We start from the raw sequence: 20,945 nt of genomic DNA on the forward strand, positions 1-20,945 counted from the left end.
ATTACAAGTTCAAGGTTTATCTGAACTACAGAGGTCAAGGCCAGCCTAGGTAATTTACTGAGCCTCAAAGTACAAAAAGAACAAAGGGCTGGAGATGCTGCCTACTGGTAGGGCATGTGCTAAGTATGTATTGGGTTATTTGTTCTATCCCCAGGACCAGGGGAAAAATTCAAGTGAAAAACAAACAAACAAACAAAAATAAAAAACAACCAAGCAAAAAAAAACATATTCTTTTTCTTGTTCTGATATCATAGAGTATCATGTCTTCTGTTGACCAGGGTTTTCTGTTCTGCCCGGTACTGCAGCCATTGATAGGCCAATATAAGATGTAAGAATTAGTTAATAAGAAAAGCCTGAGCTACTAGGCCAACCAGCGTTTTATTAAAAAATAATACAAACAACAGGATAAAAGACTATTGTTCCACAGCAGTCTTCCATGAAAATTAAACTGAATTTGTACCTAAGATTTATTATCATCATCCCTATTTCTTTCCTTTTTTTAAAAAAGCTAAAAAGAAAACCTTTATTGCCAGATGGTGGCTGCCCAAACCATGCAGCCCTGAGCCTTATAGATCATTTACTTTTATACACAAAAACCATAACGTGGTTGGCACACTTCAGTTAGTAAGAAGTGGAACTATAATGTCCAAAAGCAAAGCTAGTATATTTAGGGATATTTCACTTAGGTACTTTCCTGGAAGTATGGACTAGATCTTTGACCCATTTTGGTAGACGTTGAGGACTACATGCTGTGTTTTAGGGTCAGAATGGTACCTGTAACCTGGTACCAGTCATGCTAAGGGCTGAAGGCATGTTACAGCTTTACCACTAAGCCACATTCCAGCTTCCATATTGAAACATCATTTCTATTTTTAATTGCAAAGCTTTTCCCCTGGTTTGAGTCTTACAAAATCTGGATGCTCATGTTCAACTCTGAACCTTTCCGTGTCGTACGAAGTTCTGCATATTGACAGGGTTGTTGTAGATTGTTATTACCTCTTCTGTGTATATATGCACAGGCCATTTCTTTATGCATGAGGAAGACAATGGAGACTGTTTTCGAAGCCAGTGTGCCAAGGCCAATCAGTTTCTAGCTTTGTATCTTTCTCTACACCTTGGGTAAACCAGAAGTGGTTTTGCCTCACATAAAAAAATCCTTTTTGGCGTAGTTTAGGCCGGCCACTAGTTAGCAGGATCCTAATTTTGCAGCTGATTAGTAACATTGTTTTTCTCTTACTCATTCCTGGACCAAGTGGCCTGTAGCTTTAGAGTTGATAGATGCAAAAGTGGGAAATAACAATGAAATGGGCCTATAAGGAGGGAGGGAAGGAGGAATGGGGAGGGAACAAATGAGAACAAAGTCTAGTGTGCAGGAGTGCTATGATGGAATCTGTTATTTTCATGCTAGTTTTAAAGCTTAATGAAAAGTAACTGAAAACATCATAAGCCTTAGCATTCATGCCCACCTCTATCAAAGATTAGCGTAAAACCTAACTAAGACTATGTGTCCACTGTTCTCACTGCGGTGCGTCCTAGAAGATGTGGCATTTTGATTTCCTAATTCCTCCCAACAAATCTATAATATAGTGGTCTCGTTTTGTTTCTATTATTATGACAGGTACACTGGCCAGCAACTTAGGTGAGGAAAGGATTCATTATAGCTTTGAATTCCAAGCCACAGAACATCACTGTGGAAGGTCAAGGCAGGAAATTGAAGGCAGACTCGCTAATCTATACAGCATTGCCTCCAATACGGAAATTTGCTTCATGGCCAAATAAATACGCAGTAACCATGGAGAATGGTGTTTTCTGGCTGGCAGGCAGGTTTATACTCAGTCAGCTTGGCTATGCAACCTAGGACCACCTGCCTACAGCATGGCACTATCCAAGTGGGCTGTGTGCCTCTGACATCCATGAACTATTCAAACAGTCCTCCACAGGTGCCCTCCCAAGCCAGCTTGAAGTAGATCATTCTTCAGTGGACACTGGCTTTCTGGGATTCCTGGCTGTGTCAAGTGGACAGTTAACAGTAGCCAGCACAGATGTCCATGGTGTGATTGTGCTCATATCTGTCATGTCATTATGAGTTGGGCATTAGTATCTGCCTAATTTGGACCTGATTGGTTTTTTTTTTTTTTTTTTTTTTTTTTTTTANTTTTTTTTTTTTTTTTTTTTTTTTTTTTTGAACTTGTGTTTTTCATCACCGTGCTGAAGTTAGTCTTAACACCTTGGTTGGTGTTTTCTTTTCAGTTTGGTGGGCTGATACCTTTAGGAAGACATTTTAAGCTATGCATTTTGTATTGAATTTCTTAAAATGTTGGTCGCTCAACGCGGACCTAAAATCTCTTTCCTGTCTACAGATGGCGGCAGCAGAAGCAAAGGAGAACATTTCCCGTACGAGCAAGAAATCAAGTTCTTTGCCAAAGTACGGTATATGACACGTCCTGTTTCAGCTTCAGTGTTGACAGAATGGACCCATCAGATCCTCACTCCCTTTTAGCACACACTTACTGTAACTGCTGCTCTCACTGCCAGTGCACACTCTCTGGCTGCAAGAAATACCTGCATGACTCATGCCAGCGGGGGCCGGCCAGTGGGGTCCTTGGCCAGCACTTACCTTACACTCGCTCAGTTCTCCCCGCCGCGTTCTGTTCCTCACGTGACTTAGTTGTCAGGGCCCGTGGGCCCCGACATAGAAAGCTATTTTCCCTAACTCAACCGGTACGGAGGCGCAAGAAATAGCCAGACACAGCTTGCACCATCATCACAGAAGGGCATCTCAGGCTTCTCTCCATCCTGAAGATCTACTCGCATTTTTTGTATCAAACATCTCTTAATCCCCTGGGCAACCAAGGTGGATACCTCATTAATATTCTCTTTCCTTGGAATGCACAGCTAGGGAAAGCACCTGCAACTAAGTTATCAGCTTCTGCAAGCACCTCTCCCCAGGAGATCTACATTTGTAACAAAAAGAGAAAGGAGCCGCACATCCTGGCTATTGTGAGGCAGTGACTGCCTGTCTGCAGGTCTATGTGACCACCTGAGGTGGGCCTATGGCTTCAGGGCCTGGCTGCCACACCATATAGAAAGATGGGCCTACACTCAGTTAGGCCCTCCACATCCACGCTCTAATTATTATGGCTCTCTTGTGTGAAGTAGAAGTAGTGACCCAGTTTCTTAACATTTTGTACATTTTTTTCTGTTAGCTAATAAGCTTAATGGCGTATGAACGAGTGTATGGCTTCGACCATAAGTTCTTTGTTGCGGGATCTCAGTCTTGTTAGAGGATAAACCACTCATAGAAGGAGTACAAAGGCTTCTCCTTTAACGGGGAAATTCAGCCCTTCCTTCAGTCAAGGAGTGGTGGAGATTAAAAGACAGTGCACCCCACCACTGGCTCATTTGCTCCCATGGCTGTGTCAGGCAGTAGACTGGCCTGGGGACTGTCGCAGATCCATTAGTGTCCCTTGGGTGCGGGTGCCTCTTAACAACACCTTGCAGGTAAGCTGAAGGCCTACTGCTACTGACCGTTTTCTTCCAATTCGCTTGCATTGGTGAGGTTTCAGATCATTTTCTATAAACACGTTTGGTAGATTTTCAGATGGCATGCTTTTTAAATGATTAATATCTGCCTTCAGCTTTGTTTTCAGACTTAGACCTTTTGTTGGGTCTCTTGTCTTTTCTTTCTACTCACTATAGTACTCAGAGTTTAATTCAGTCATCTAAACATACAGTTTATGCCAGGGTGCATATTGTTAGTGATGAATAGACCAAAGATAGATTGACAGATAACAGAGAAGTAGATGATTGATAGATACATAGACCAGTCAGTTCCAGCCAATATATGATTATAATCCCCTCTTGACACCCGATTATCAGAAATGATATGTATTCATCATACTAATATACCTTTAAATTGCCTACCTACCCAGCAACCCTAGTTGTTGCTTGTAGATGTTTAATGTGGCTTAATTTCATTTTCTATTTTGATCAAGTACCTAAGTCTGCCAGTCAGCATATTCAGGCTCTATTATGACTTTCAAGAGAGTCATAAAGTTGTGTATTTAGTCATTCAGTATAACTATTTTATACTATAGGGTAGAAAAAAAACCCCACTATACCCATCAAATAGAGTAGCAGACAATTCTAGAGGTCGGAAAAATGACAATATGGATCTGGGATTCCAACTCTGTTTCTTGCAATCTTTTGCCTAAAAAGCTTTGAGAGAGGAAAGAGAGCAGGGAGACAGAGACAAAGAGTTCTGTCTAAAATGGAATATAAGATTTTTCTCTAGTGAAGAGATCAGAAAAGGTCTGCCCACCCAATGGCGTGCCTCTGAGCAAGGTCTGCCAATGGGGAGTCAGAAGTGCCCTTTACAGGGAGGAAATTGTGTGTGCCAAGATGCGTGCACAAATACACAGAGCAGGAGGAAGAGCCAGCCCAGGGCAGTGGAGCTAAATCTGAACACAACGGGGACTTTGACTTTGAGAAAGGGTAGATACCATGTACATTGTGTGGGAAGCAGGCAGCAGTGTAGTTTTGAGTGGGTCTCCTATTTCATTTTTCATTTAACATCTACAAAGCAAAAATGAAGGTGGTAACCACACACAGTATGCAGCAGGACAAACAGCATGATACTACCCCCGTGGCAGGTCTCACATACAATGGCATCTTGATGTGTGGTCATCCTGGGAATCTGAGAGCCTTTTGGTCATGGAACTATATTGTGCAAACTCTATCAAGTGCATATTATTTTGAGAAAATAGGAGACTAATTCTGAACTGTTCAAAATTGCTAGGTTCTTCATAATTAAATCCCAGCAATCCTACTCTGCTCCGCCCATACTCACACACATGCATATAAGCATGTACACATGTACACACACTTGAGCATGGGTGTAGTATTACACAGGCACAGATCTCCGTGGGCTCTGAGCACTTGTCCCCACCCCCAGTAGTCCATTCTGTAGATCTGTTTTCTCTTCCTCTCTTTCAGGTCGTTCTTCCGTTAATTGATCAGTATTTCAAAAATCACCGCCTGTACTTCTTGTCTGCGGCAAGCAGGCCTCTCTGCACTGGAGGACATGCATCCAACAAAGAGAAGGAGATGGTGACAAGGTACAGAGCTATGGCCGCAAAGCTTTCTAGTTCATTTCTTCGTGTTTGTGTTTAGGTCAGAGAACCCCAGGACCTTGAGCAGGGCTGGGAGGAGAGTCTCCTCCCCTGAGTCTAATGCTAGGTGTGGAGAGGTCCTGCACATTAACATTTGTGTGTGTTAGACACAGATCTGCTTCTTAAAGGGAACAGTAACAGAAGAAACAAAACACCTTTCAAGGCAGATTATGTAAGGGTACTGTCTCCATCCCATCAGTATTAAACAACTCAAAATGACAGGATCTCCAAGAAGACTGGGGAAGAATCTCCATAATGGTATTTATGAAATAATTATGCTTTGAACATTAGTTTCTTTGATTTTTTTTCTTGGCGATCTGTTTTTGACAGCTTTCACATTTTAAAGAAGGTAATGCCCTACTTAGACACTACTAGTTTTTCAGAAATTTAAACTAAGTCGTCGCTATCATGATAGTGGAATGAAAAACAGAACAAACCTTTCTGGTGTTCTCTTGTGCCTTATTTGTTAAAACCTTGTCTTCTTTAGAGATTTTTTTTTCACATGAGATTCTACTTTGTTTCTGGGGTGTGTTTTCCTAAAATTCTGTTATCTCTCAGTCTACATGGAGATTAGCAGCCATGAAAATCTCTGGCACCCCATTGCTCACAACCAGCCTAAGCATTGAGAATGTATCTGAGCAAGATTTCCATAAAAGAGAGTAAACTATACGAAGAACTCTTCTCTCGGCCTCAAATCTCCTGCTGTGTGGCATGAGCATGGCCTAGGCAGAGTAAGATGTAACCGAATGGGACACCAGCAGTGGTGGAGGGGAGTGAGGGTCCAGGCTTGAATAATGTGAGAGGGTGGAACCAGCTCATTGAACCTTTATTATCTATTTCCCTGACTACACACTGCCACCGTTCTCCTGCCCTCCCTCTCTCTCACTTTCTATCTCTCTGCTTCTCTCTCTCTCTCTCTCTCTCTCTCTCTCTCTCTCTCTCTCTCTCTCTCTGTCTGTCTTTATCTCTGTCTCTCTCTGTCTCACCTTCTTAAATACCAATCTGTGAGGTTGATAAAACACACTGGAGAGCACAGCAGGCTGGGAGGAGATGCAGGGTCACATCCCACTGTGAGACCACACCCCTTCTAACTTGGGCATGACCTTCCTCCCTGAATTCCCTTGAATGGAAAATATAGCCTTGTAGAATTTCTCATAGGTGCTCATCCATGTCTCTGGGTTCATGTCCCAGTGGACTGAGAGAACACACAATCCACTAGAAAACCCACAGGCACCCAGACCCCATGAAACATGATGAACCCTGAGTCCCCTGCTTCTTCTGGGGTCACTTCGTTGTTTGTAATAGAAGCCTTGTTCTCCAAGGGTGTTGGTAATTTAAATATTACTTGATGAATGTAAACCAAGACAAAGTACACTGAGAGAAAGCAATGAAAACACACAAATAAACCAAAACAAATCCTTTTTCCCATTTTCAGTCTTTATTTAGTCAGTGTCAGCTTTACTCATGGGAATGTCAACTGCCTACACACACAGATGCCAAAACACTAAGTTGTGTATTCTTACTACACATAATTTCTACTTGCTGATTATACTTAAATAAAGCTAGGGAAAAATCCTAGGCCTATGCACCTCTGAAATAAATTAGCCTATTGTCTGTAACCAATCTTGTATCCCTTAGAGAAAGAGTTAGCTCCAGTGCTGCCACCAAGTGATGTAGCTGTGAGGTCCTAGAAGGCCACCAGACAGCTCTTGCTAGTGAATAACACTGTAGTGTTTCCAATGATGCCACCTTCCATTCAATAGCACCTGGTAGAAAGAGGATTGGTAAAATTTACTTTTCCCATTAGCATTCCCAGAAAAGAAACACATATGCCTTTGAAGAACCTCTGCACACACACACATGCAAATGAAACCAGAGTAGAAGTAAATCATGTCATGGTGGTGCTTCAGTGTCTCTCATGTGAAGTGAATCTTAGAGGGAGAAATTCATACCTAAACCAATAGATAAGGGAATGATAAATTAGAGTATATAGATAGATGAAATACACTATGCAGTTAAAAATTATGATGGCTAGAGATATCTAACTTAGGGAAATGACCCTAATAAAATGCATTGAAAATATTATTAATCCAACTTGTAGAAGTACCTACTTTTTCTTCTATAGTACAAATAAGAAATAAGCATAATTTTAACAGCTGTTTTCTTTGCACAGTATATTATAGTTAATTTGTTCCATTTTAGATGTTCTAACAATGAGAACAAAAAATTTCTGATGATCTGAATATGTTTAAAAACAGCCAATAGCAGATACCATGACAGTAACATAAAAGCAACTAATTTACTTTAGACGTAGGGATGAAATACCTGAACTTTTCAAATGTTTGAGATTTTACCAGTTGAGTTAAATATTACGACCTAAGTAGATAAAATGAACAATCCAAAAAGATCAATGGACTGACTGAAGGGAAGGCTTAGTGGTTACAAACATGCATACTCTTACAGAGGACCTGGTTTGTTTCCCAGAACCCACATTAAGTGGCTCACAATCACTTGTAACTCTGTCTCCAGGATCTATGCCTTCTTCTGTCCTCTGCCAGCACTTGTACTTTTATGTGTATCTGTGTGTCTGTGTGTGCATGTGCATACACAGACAGACAGGTAGCGGGCAGGCAGGTAGACACACACACACATACACACAAAGAGTATATCAAGTAGATAAAATGCTAACCTCTGACCTTGCTGTGAAGACTAGCCAAGGATACATTGAAATGCATTGTTTGTGCTGTAATACTGGTTGAAATTATATTTAATGGTTATTCCTAGCAGTGGCTTCCTTTGTCAGAATTAATTTCTCCCCAGTTATTAACCAATGATTCTGTGAGACACTTTCTATACTCATTTCCTAGCACTCAAAATTCTTTCCTAAGCACTTGTTGTTTCTGATGTCAGGATCATCATGTCTGCGAAGACTAAGATTTGGGACAGCAGAGTCAAGGCAATAGTTTTCGTTTATAACAAGCACAAGTCCTAGTTTGCCCAGAAATTCTGTCCCCAAAGTAGATGGCATAAAAGGGGATATTTACCTTCTTGGAGGAGTTAGCCTTCGATGTCTGTTTCTGTCCCTGGTGATGTGGTTAGTGAGCATTGTGATGGGGAAGAATGACCATTTTCTGGCCTCGTTAGTGAACACAATCTAGTTGAAGGAGGCCACAAAACTGTTGTGTTTCCAAAAAGGCCAAAACAGCCTAGGTGTTGATCCACCAGGAATATCCGTGTTCACATATAGTCAATGTTTTAAATTCGGTTGCCCCAGGAATAGCTCACAATGTTTCACTCAGATGCTGGAGAGTAGTAATGAACGCCCTTTAACACAAGCGAGGCTACAACCTGATAGTGTGTTCCTTTTGGTCTGTGCTGTCAGTCTCTCCAGAGGGTACTTAGGAGTTACTCTGAAGCTCAGTAGATGGGGGATCTTGGTCAGGATTGCTTTTGTTTAAAAAAAAATTAGTAAATAAAATTATAGTGCAAATTAATATAGAATCAAATCTCACAACTAAGACCTACATACAGAGGTCTTTATTTTTTAAATATTTTGCTCTAATAAATGATGTCCTCAAACCCAACATTCACAGATGTTTGCAGATGAGCATTTTCTTGGAATAGCTATGAAATACTCTATGTAATTATTATTCAGTAAATGAATGAATCCAGCTTAGTGTGGTAGTGCCTGCCTATAATCTCAGCACTTAGGAGCAGAAGCCTTTGAGATATGAGTTCAATGCTAGCCTAAGCTCCCTGAGTAGTTTGAGGTCAGCCTGAGCTGTATAGCTTGTCCTTGTCTCGAAAGGAAAAAGAATCAACAAATACAGTGTTAAAAGCCAATTAATCCATGTTGGTATGAAGAATGCAGAGGCATTGGGTCAAAATTTACTTTAAGAGAGGTCAGCACACAAAGGTGAGGCTCTTCCTTCCTCCTTTTCAGATTTAGTCCTTTGATTTTGCTGTGTGTCTGTTCTCTAGGGTTTGCATATCACGGCGGTGCTGTGGGAACCCAGATTAGGTAGACCAGCACAGTCCTCCAGGGAAGGATGCTAGGAAGTGTGGACTAGGACAAGAGCTGTTCCTCCGAAGGGCTCAGAAGAGAACAGAGAGATAAAAGATAGTGGAGGCTGGGACCTGCTGGAATAAGTGCCATGGTGGAACTCGGGTGGTTTCTGGGAGCATCGACAGGGACATTTGGGGATGGTAGTGTCAGTGGACGCCTGGACATCAGGAAAGGTGTCTTCGGGTCTGTGCAGTCTGAGCTGAGCCAGTGAGAAAGAAGTGAGATATAGCAATCAATATCAGCAAAGAGTTTCCTTAGACGAGGGACCCTTGGGCGGCCATGGGGCTAGGAATGGGCAAAGAGACAGAGGCTGTACCTGTTCTCATAGCTCTGGAATATTCACTGAGGGGTAATATTTGGAGGTGGCCATGCAGACTATGAAATACAAGCTGTGGTTACTTGAATTGTCCCGTTGACAATGGCTGTGAATTTCCTGGGACCCCGAGGTAGGGAAATAAGAAAGGCACTCAACTCGTTCATCATCGTAAAGAAGCCTTGTGGTCATCATTTCTATCATTTCTTGATAGCCATCAGATAATCAGTCCGGATTCCATTTCTACTTCATGAAGTCTAAATAGGGAGCCCAACAATGTTTAGTAGAGACATTTGCCCGGTAAAGGAGTACTGAAATTTACAGTACCATTTCTGCCCAAAGTACCATGCTTCTGTTTGTAAATAAATAAGGCCCGTGATAAAAACCAGGTTGTTTAGGCAGACTGAATTCTTTTCCATGTGGTTTTTCTGTAGTTCTGTTCCTTGTGAGGTTTATAGAGATGGCTTCTGTATTAATGAGCTTTGCTTTCCATTTTATTTTGTTTCTTTACTTATAATATGTGCTTTTTTAACCATGTTTGTTAAGATACGCAGAAATTCTTTCTTTACTATCTTATTCCACACTTCGCTCAGAGAATCGATCCTTTCTGCGTGACATCATGTTTGCTTTTTTTCCTGCTCATAGGTCAGCTGTTTTGTTTCCTTTCTTTTCTTCTTCTTGTCTTATTTGATTTATTTTTAATTTCCCCCTGTCTTTTTTCTACCTCCCTTCCCCCTCCCCTTTTCTCCTTTTGTTTTTCTTTTGTCCTCAGCCTGTTCTGCAAACTTGGAGTTCTTGTCAGGCATAGGATCTCACTGTTTGGTAAGGAGACCCTTGGGAAATTTCTGAGCATGGCCATCAGGGGCTTTTCTTTGCTAATTTTGCACTGTGTTGTGTGCTGCTTTGTTGCATGGATGCATGACTGCATGGCTGCATGCATGGCCATCATAGGCCAGACAAGTTCCTGAAGGATGTATATAAGTAACATTAGCTATGGCAAAAATGGAGGGCGGTGTCTTTTCCTGAGCCAGTCCAATTTATGACTGAAAACTGAAGCATATTTAATTAAAAAAGCAAAAGAATGAAAATGGCTAGTTCTGCCGTGTTTTATTTCAAGGGTAAAAGGAAATCGGGCTCTTGGATTTTTGCTCAGGTCTCTCTGGAAGATTAAAAAATAAGTTGCTATCAATCCAAATTTGGAACTTTACATTGTATTTTTAATGTTCTTAACTACAGATATATTTGTCTCCTGAATTCCAAACCTTGGAGCTTGGTAATTATGGGATCATAGAGCCAAGAGCTTTGCTTGGTCAAAGTGGCTTCTCTAGCACCCCTTCTCCACACCCCAGCCTTTTCTGGACGTGTCTGAGGGTCTATGAGGTTGAAGGACATGTGCCTGGATAGCTGTGCAGGGTGTACACTCACCTTCACAGATGATCCTACTGGGGCTTTAGGAATTGGCAGCTGCTGGAATATTCCAGTCACTCGCTTTCTTTTATCTGTTCATGTAAATTGCCAAAGCAAATTTGAGCCCTTTGCTCTCTAGATTTTGGGGATAATGTTGGGATATTTTATAGGAATGTATTTCTAGAAATGCTTTCAATTTAACTATATTTTTATGAAAGACTAAAGATTTAGAAAACTCATTTTTTTTTGTAAAAGTCACAGTGAATAAACTAAGGGTCTTACAGATATACACATACACAGAGACAGCCACAAAAAATACATTCTTAATAAAATTTGTAATAAATAATAGGTTTTGCTCAACTAACTACTGTTATACTATATACTTCTTGATCTGGAATGTTCAGTATACTTCTGTTTATCAGTAAACTTACATTTCATATAAATTTTCTGGGTTTTTACAGTATTGTTTGAGATATTTAAAAATTTTAGGGCAGTATCTTCAAAATAATTTCTCTTTAGCTATTTTTCACCAATAGATAACAATTCATGTGAAAATTCTTCAGATAAAGATTCTCTTGTTCTTTTCATCAGGTTCAAACATCATGTAATCAGAGAGCACTGCCTAACTGTGAATAGCTCTGTTGGGGCTTGTCTGTCAGTGCTAGGATTTATGGACTCACCTGAAAGCACAGTACTTGTAGTATGCTCTTTTTAACTGGGGACCTGTTTTATGTCACTAATACCCCTCTAAGAGAATTAAACATATCCTATATATATATGATAAAGTGCATACATCTTGAGAACAAGAATCTTTTCATATTTATACATCTACTTAATAGTCAAGAAAATTTTTCCAACATTCGGAACACTTTCATTATGCCATTTTTAATAATGATAATATTTGAAAGGAATATTACATGGACATTCTTTCAGCAAGGATTCCTTTGCCTGTTATTTAGACTCATATTTTATTCAAGTATAATGTCTAAGGGTAACTGATAATAAATGTGTAATATAGTTTGTTGTTCCCTTGCAGGGGCAAATTATTCTTTCTTATGTAATCTTAGTATGTAATTAGATGCAGTATTTGAAATCCATTAAGCTGGAAAATGTCTTTAACAATCAAACATGCTCTAATACAGACTTACCTAGTTGTCTTAGTACAAAAACTACATAGCACAATTGTAGCCTGTCTTTAAACTCTTGTGATGACCAGGAGAGAACATTGGGCTTTGACTATATATATTCTGCTTTAGAGAATTTTAATCACCTGAATGATTTGGACAAGAGACTTGAATGCCTAACCCTTTACTTTTTGTATTGTGGTAGACTTAAAATCAACACTAATCTTAGAGATTTGTTGTGTATATTAAACCTAACATGAGTTAATGAATGTTGAGACACTGTGGAAACTGAAATTGCTTTGTTCATGTCCTGGGTTTGAGACATTAGATTTTATTAGGTTTCTTAAAAATCTTATTTGTTAGCTCTTACTTAGGTGAATCAAATTAAATACAAAATATAGTACAAAGTGTGGTTATTTAAAGTAGATCTACAAGACCTTTACATACCCCATTGCATCAGGGATGGGTTTTCATAAGAGACCTAAACAAATATGAAGCTGATACTTGCATATAGTCATGTTACTCTTTTCTTTCACCCTATCTCATATATATTTCATATGATTTTCTGCATTACGGCAGGAAATAAACTGTTTATCAACTCTATCATATATACTGCATTAGTTTAGAAAAAGTTATGATTTGAAGCCAGAAGGATGGATCAGCGGTTAGACCCAGGTTCAGTTTCCAATACCCACACAGGGCAGCTCATGATACCTGAAACTTCAGTTTCAAGAGATCCCTCTTCTGGGCTTTAATGGCACCCACATACACATGACACACACACACGCATAAATAAAAAAATAATACTTGAAAATAATTCATGACTTTAAGAAATAGTTGAGAAACTATTAAACTCTATGAAATACTTTGGTTTGATAACAGTTACCAAAACTGAAGATACAAAGAGATACACATTAACCTTTCACGGTTAGGCATTAGAGACCAGGAGAGAGCAATAAACAGACCATGTTCTTGTGGTTGGGGTCACTGTCGTGAGTTGATATGGTACATACTGGGGATATTAAGCCTTTATTATCTGCCAAATTAAATCACACCTACAATTCTTCTGTAGTCACAGACTGTTAAGACATCTAAACTATGAGGGTTACCAAAAGTTCACTCTCCATGTTTGCATGTGTCTTTGATTTCCTTTAAAAATATTTTCTATACATCAAAACAACCAAAGAACAGAGAGGCAAACCCAACAGCTCTCATGCTCGGAGCTGTTATTCTGCGGCTCTTAAAGCATTTCATGGTATGTGGGAAAATGGTAAAGATACTTTTTCCAAGGATGGAATCCTGGCAAATAGAACGACTATTTTGTGAGGTGAGGTGATGGAGAGGGAAAGAAAATGCCCTCCTGCTTAAATACATGCTATCCCACTTGACCTCTGAAGGCTTTGTTTGACTCTCTAAGTTGGTGTACACATGCACATGCATTCTGGGAATTCAGTTGGGATGGGAACAACACTAAGGCAGTTTGACAAGACAGAGGAGCTCATTTGTCATTCTAAGAGCCCAATGTTGGCTAAATAAATACTGCTTTCATTCTTATTAACACTCTCCACTTTGCTAGATAGGAATTCTGTTTGCTAACTTAAAGACAGCAAGAGCATCCCCAAACTTACCCATGACATTAAATTCTTCAGTCATTGGTACAGGGAGCAGATTATGAAGGCAGAATAATCTCAGGGATGATGCCACAGGGTTATGCCTCAAAGGTCTGTTAAGGGCATTATTTGCACACATAAAGAAAAAAAGCTAGTACTTCAAATGCATCTTTGAATATGTGGTCATCGTGTGTCTGCTGTGCGTGAGACATTCTCTTACGGTGTGAAGATGGAGAAATGAAGAATTTTCTTCCTATTGTTATACCAGAGTTCTTTTACCTGTGTTTCTCCAGGACCAAAGAACCCACTCTATCTGCATCCCCTCTTCCTATTCTGTGCTCCATACAGCCATGTCTTCCTCAGACACCAGCCTCCTATTTTACTCCTGCATGCCCAGTGTCTTCTATTTCTGTAGAATAACCTGAGCATGCAAGCTGGCTTCCTCAGGTGCCACTCATCCGTTCTCACCACATTGCTTTTCCTTGCTCATTACGTATGCTACCTCAGCTTTCCTGGAAACTCCTTACTTCTGCAGTGTGTCATGTCCCTTTCCATTCAGGGTCATTGGTGCCATCATTACTCCGTGGGATCAGACTCACCACCTCTAACACTTGCCTTTTTAATTCTTACTAAGTGCAGTACATTCCTGCCCTTCTGGATTCCATTTGTCCTTACGGGGCTAATCAGGAAGCTAAGCACAAGATAACCTTTTAAAAATACCTGACAAGTAAAGGAATGAATGAACCAATAAGATCCTGCTTTCAAAGAGCTCATGGTCTTAATAGAAAAGACAGGTAACAGACATTTAAAATAGTAAGTGCTGTAAATTACAATTTTTTATTCAAATAATGCAACCTTTAATTTTGTTTTTATTTTTTGGGAAATTATCACGAAAAAAAAATCTAAGTTTTTCTTTATAAGACACTCAGTCCCCCAAGATACTTCCCTGAGCCAGTGGAGAATGTATCAAACTTATGACATGGAAACTTCCAGAAATGCTTATGAAGCCATACTTTAAAATATTCTTTTAGCTTGACCACATAGTGGCCCTGAACCTGAACGTACAGTATCACTGCATTTCACCACAGTGTTAGCTGGGAGGATATCAACACAGCATAAATTCTAGATGTTTAAAAGAAAGCTACTTGATATGAAATTTTTCTGTTTTGCAGATAAGGATACTTACTTTTCACTAGTGCATGAATCTTAAATTTATATTTGGACAAGTTTCCAAAGTAAATGCTAAGTAATATAATTCAGAGAACATTTCCTTGTTATCTCTTCCTGCCTATTAGAAGATTAGATTCACATTTATAGTTTTAATGTCTCCCTTCAAAATGCCTACAAAATGTGTATTTGAATACTTATTGCTATTCTCCAGGAGGAGGTATCAAAAAAAAATTAGTCCGTGTATGTTATCCTAGAAGGCTCAGGTTGTGCTTGATTTGTTGGGCATGGTAGAGACAATGAAATAGAAATCCTTTAAAGCCCCAAACATCTCTGAGGATAGTGTCTGTCTAGAACTGAGGATAGTGTCTTTGTGTTACGATGTGTCTAAATTGGCCTGCTCCTGTTCCAGGATGATTACCCAGTTCTTTGTATGTGTAAGTGGGCTATTTTAAGATGTGGTTTTGTTTAAAGAAGTTAACACTTAGGTGTTACAAAAGCTTACATTGAGTCATGACTCATTACGCTAAGGGTCCTGTGTGTGTGTGTGTGTGTGTGTGTGTGTGTGTGTGTGTATGTGATGAAAATATAGAACAAAGACTAATATGACTTGACCATATTTTGGTAGCCAAATTATTTGTTAATGGTATCATCATATTATTTGTTTATTTATTTATTAAAACACCTATCACCGGGCATCATGCATACAAACACCCCCCCCCACATACCACATACTGATTATGTCACTCATAATTTTGTATTTTATATACAAAATAGCAGTCAAGATGCCCAAGTCTCATTGTTTTCAAGAATTACATTCCGAGTAGTGCAAAAGAGTTCTGTTTAATGTTCTGGAGAGATGACTCAATAGTTAAGGGCAAGTGCTACTCTTACAGAGGACCTCGGTTCAGTTCTCAGCACCCGGATCAGGCAGCTCACAACCACGTGTAGCTCCAGCTCAAGGGGATCTGATACTTCCTCCTGGCTTGCTTAGGCACTGCATGCACATGTGCACATAACCACACACATGCACAGAATTAAAAATAAATCTTTAATACAAACAGGAGTTCTATTTAGCTTCTCCAATCTCTGGTTTTAATTTTTAAAAAGAATTTATTTGCTGCTTCCCTTTTTGCCAAAGACCAACAAAGTTTGGATAAATCAATCCAGCTTACCACATCAGAATTCAGGCATATGAATTCACACTAAGGCCTTTGAATGAAATAAGGAAGCAGAGATAGCCGGGCGGTGGTGGCGCACGCCTTTAATCCCAGCACTCTGGAGGCAGAGGCAGGCGGATCTCTGTGAGTTTGAGGCCAGCCTGGTCTACAATAGCTAGTTCCAGGACAGGCTCCAAAGCTACAGCGAAACCCTGTTTCAAAAAACAAACAAACAAACAAATAAATAAAAAATAAATAAGGAAGCAGAGACTCGTGAAGTAATTAAAATAGAACAAAGATGTGAAGAGCTGTAGCTCATCTCATCTCTGATAGGATATGCGCTGACTTTAAAAGTTTGCGTACTGTGTGTATTACAGCGCGTTAGTGTGGGGAGAGCAATGCATCTGAGGAATTCAGCAAAAATTCCTGTAGTTTCGTGCGATGCTTCCGAATGCTTCTGGAGCATGTCTGCTGTGTGGTACGACATGCTCCACCGCTTGTCTACTTACATTTGCATAACCACTTTTAAGCAGGGAAACTGCATGATTTCAAACTTGAGTCTTCCAAAATCTTTTTCATTAAGTTATGATTGGATTGTGTGAATTAACCAATGTTTGCAACACACGAGTTAATAGGACAGGAGAAAGCTAAGAAAGTCTGAAGGGGATTTATACAGTGTTTTGTTTCCCCTTCAGGGAATGATGCTACCTCAATTGTGAACTGTCTTCATATTCTGGGGCAGACTTTGGATGCAAGGTAAATAGGCACAGTTTTTATCTAAATGAATTGATGTCATTATGACATGTCTTGATTTTATTTTGGTTATTTCATGAACACTTGATACAAGTACTTTCACTTGGCACAAGTGAAAAGAATCTTTATAAATTATTGATACAGTGGTCCTTTGTTTTTACAATCATAAGGGTATTTAATCTTCAAATCATTTCTGTAGCAGCTGATTTTGTACTGAGTTATCAATGAAAATAGCAATGCCAGCCAGACAACTTGTGGGGCCTTTTCAGTTCCTGGATGTGGTGGCTCAGCTTGACATTTATGACAATGTTTGCTTTTGTTCAGAGCAAGAGAGGTGTATCTGCATTGCATAAAGTGACGTCTAAGATGGGCTAGGATGTATGTAGACCAACTGAACTCCATGTCAGTGTGCTTGCTATTCTGCTTGACAAACCAGGAATTTTGTCCAAGTACATCATCTCTTCAGCATGATCGAACAATCAATTTACAATCAATTTAGCTCTTAAATACAAATCTAGTTCCTTCATGTCTCTTATAGGGAGTATTCTGTGACATTCCTTGACTACATCCTCATGTTTAAGCTTTTATGTTTCTGTCATAAATGAGGGAGTTAGAATGTACACATACATTCCCTTCCACGAGCAGCGGAAGTGGGGCATTGCTACTGCAGAAAGCCAAGTCTTCACTGGCTTCTTTAGAAGCGGTTGTGCTGTTGCGCTTGGAAGTGTAGAATGTTTTAGCACTGGGCATCATTTTTCAACTACCATCATTGTTTTGTTCATGCCTGTTGCCCAGAAGGTGTCCATGTGTTGTTGGAGATGAGCTTAGCCAACTGGCTGGAAACTTGCTGTTGTGTTGGCTATGAAATCCCCGACCACTGCCAGAAATCATAAATTATTATTGCATTCCAGGTCCTTACTGATTTCAACAGTGAGGTCATTTGTGAAAAAATGATTGGCCAAAGCAACATTCTTATAATTTCAGATATATAGAAGACTTATTTCATAAAAAATGAAGTTAATAGTTGCTAAGGCAGGAGAGAGATATTATGACCCTCTCTTCCCTTCCCTGAGCACTTATAGGAAGCTAATGATTTCTAGAGGCAGGAGAGACATTATTTTTATTGGTGTAGCCACTGCTAAGTTGCCCATGCACTTGTAAATAATCCCTTTCCTATGCTTCAGTAAGTAACTCTTTAGAGACTCATTGGTTCACCATAATCATATGCATATCACCATAATCATATGCATGTACTCTTGTAAGCAAACACATATAAAGACATGGAAGTAGAACTCGTTGGAAAGAGGGAGGGGCAGAAGAGAGGGCAATTGGAGGTGAATATAATCAAAATATGTTATATTCATATGTGAAAATGTCATAAAACAATTCTATGTAATTAAATGTATTTAATTAAATATAATGATTTTTTAAAGTTAAATATATTCTGGGTATGTACTATAGTAGAGAGGTAGCATAATGGGGCAGGTTTTCTCCTTTGATTTCTTGCTGTCAGAAAGTCTAATCTCTTCCTTGACTTCCCAGGACTGTGATGAAGACAGGCCTGGACAGTGTCAAAAGTGCTCTCAGGGCCTTCCTGGACAACGCAGCAGAGGATCTGGAAAAGACAATGGAAAACCTAAAGCAGGGCCAGTTTACCCACACGCGGAGCCAGCCCAAAGGGGTGACTCAGATCATCAACTACACCACGGTGGCACTGTTGCCCATGCTCTCATCCCTGTTTGAACACATCGGCCAGCATCAGTTTGGAGAAGATCTGATATGTATGTAACTTTGGTCCTTTTGAACTAGCATCATTAGGGTCATCCCAATGTGCTTCTGCATGCAAATGTTTTTATTATTACAGAACAGAATTGGTGGGTGTTCGAACTTTAGAAACCATTCTTACAGGGACAGGTCTGTGCCTCAAAGGCCCGGGAGTAGAGTCACAGTTTTGGGTTGTATGTTCTGCATTGTTGAATTCCACGAGTCCATTACATCTTTCCAATGTTTATTTTCTGTTGATTTGGAACATAGAGCCATGCCACATTAAATGTTTTCAAATCATTTCTGAGTCCAACACAGATTGCTGACTGGATCACCAAATAACATGAAATATACTGAGCCAAATGCAGCATCTAGAACACTGGACTGTGACAAGCACAAATAACTCTGTTGATAGGTTTTAGTGTGGTTTTTGAGAAATATTTAATTGGCTAGTTTAGAACCAGAACTCTTTAGTTAATTTTTAAAGTCTCCTAGAGAAACTTCTATATGAATGTCAGATCATTGGGGATATCATTTGTGACTTATGGTAACAGACAGTTATTATATTTAACATTATATGAACTAAAGTCCTTTTCCATGCAAACCTTTATAGAAGATAGAATATTTTTTTCTCTCCGTAATAACACTCAAATTGACATATATTCCTTGCCTTTCCAGATAGTCTTGTGCTTTACTTTATTCTGGGCAAGTCCTTTCCCTTAACATTCAGAGAAAGACTATTAAAAATGTTTCTGAGGATGTTCTAGATCAGTGTTCTCAACCTGTGGTTCATGAGCCCCTTTGGAATGAATGACCCTTTTACAGGGGTTGCATAGCATATGCACTGCATATCAGATATTTACATTATGATTCATAACAGCAGCAAAGTTATAGTTGTAAAGCAGCAATGAAAATGATTTTATGAGTGGGTCCCCACAACATGAGGAACTATATTTAAGGGTGACAGCATTAGGCAGGCTGAGAACCCCTGCTCTAGATAATCACCACACATTCTTTAAAGTGCTCTCAGCTCCCTGTGTGCAGGGAAGAATTTTGAAAAGAAACTTTTGTGTTTTGTTTTGTGAATGCCTTCTTATTTTTCATTTTCCAAAGCCTAATAAGGAATCCTGGGTTCAGCTTAAACTTTCTCAGGGTCACCTGTTATGTAAGTGTTTACTTCTCAATGGAGACTCTCTTTATTCTCAGTGGAGGATGTGCAGGTGTCTTGTTACAGAATTCTGACCAGCTTGTATGCCTTGGGAACAAGCAAGAGCATCTACGTGGAAAGGTAAGAGCTGACGACAGTCTGATACTGATAACAACTGCACCTCAGAACTCTTTGTTTTACACTTGTTTCTTACTTTTGATGCAACCCGGATTAATCTGTCCAGTTTCTCAAGAGGAATTTGACAGTCTTTAAGAATTACTATAGTAAGCCGGGCAGTGGTGGCACACACCTTTAATCCCAGCACTTGGGAGGCAGAAGCAGGCAGATCTCTGTGAGAGCTAGTTCCAGGACAGGAACCAAAAAGCTATGGAGAAACCCTGTCTCGAAAATTCAAAAAAAAAAAAAAAAGAATTACTATAGTAAACTTCGGTGCAATTTGTCTTTTATATAAAGACATATTATATAAATTTACATAAATAAATATATTTAATATTATATAAATTTAAACTTAGAGCTTATAAATCTTAGGAGGGGCAGCTGCTAGCATTGTTTATAACTTGGTATCAAAAAGGCAAACTAAGGAGCTTTCGGAGTGAAGACCTATTTAGACCCACAGCAGTCGCCCAAAACATCCAACATGACAGCTCTTAGTTTGTAATCCCTGAGCCTAGGGGTAGAGGGGAAGAGACAGGAGAATCCTTGTAGCTTGATTGACAGCCCAGGCTAGATGAATTGGTGGCCTTCAGGTTCAGTAAGAGGCCCTGACTCAAAAACTAGGATGGGGAATGATGCAGGAACTGAGTCAATGTTGACGTCTGCTCTCCAGATGTGTTCCCACATGCCTACCCCACCCACATACATGCACAGAGAAATGTAAAGTAAGCTGGAAACTCACTAAAGCCGGCTTCATTTGCTCACATTCCAGACAGAAGTGGGTCACTGTTATCAAATGCTGTCGACAGGGAAACGAAAACTTGAACTCAGCATTTGACTTGTGATTATTTTTTCCTAACCAATAATAATTCCAGAATTTAGAAATTCACAGCTAAAAGCATCCATATGTGAAACAGTTATCTTGTTATCATTATCTTTTCGCAAAATTGGTTTGGTTTATACTCATACTTAAATACCCACACGCTCAGTTTTCTCTTTGTTTTAACTCTGTAGATTTACCAGCAGAATCCAGATTTTATTCTCAAAGGCATTTTCTTAATTTTTTCTTTCTTGTTTCTTTTGTGTTTA

At 39.5% G+C, this 20,945-nt stretch overlaps 1 protein-coding gene across 1 annotated transcript in view; it reads left to right on the forward strand.

The window, feature by feature from the left end:
• The window catches only part of Ryr2 (ryanodine receptor 2), a 551,701-nt gene that overhangs the window by 419,573 nt on the left and 111,183 nt on the right, over positions 1-20,945 (forward strand). Inside the window, exons 61-66 of the mRNA XM_050142326.1 lie at positions 2,361-2,425; positions 4,996-5,117; positions 10,323-10,372; positions 16,714-16,774; positions 18,314-18,552; positions 19,742-19,823. Coding sequence (XP_049998283.1) covers positions 2,361-2,425; positions 4,996-5,117; positions 10,323-10,372; positions 16,714-16,774; positions 18,314-18,552; positions 19,742-19,823 — 619 coding nt within the window. The remainder of the gene's footprint in view (positions 1-2,360; positions 2,426-4,995; positions 5,118-10,322; positions 10,373-16,713; positions 16,775-18,313; positions 18,553-19,741; positions 19,824-20,945) is intronic.

The sequence above is a fragment of the Alexandromys fortis genome, unplaced genomic scaffold (genome assembly GCF_014885135.2).
Source record: "Alexandromys fortis isolate MF-2015 unplaced genomic scaffold, M_Fortis_MF-2015_v1.1 scaffold_5, whole genome shotgun sequence".
Taxonomy (NCBI): Eukaryota; Metazoa; Chordata; class Mammalia; order Rodentia; family Cricetidae; genus Alexandromys; species Alexandromys fortis.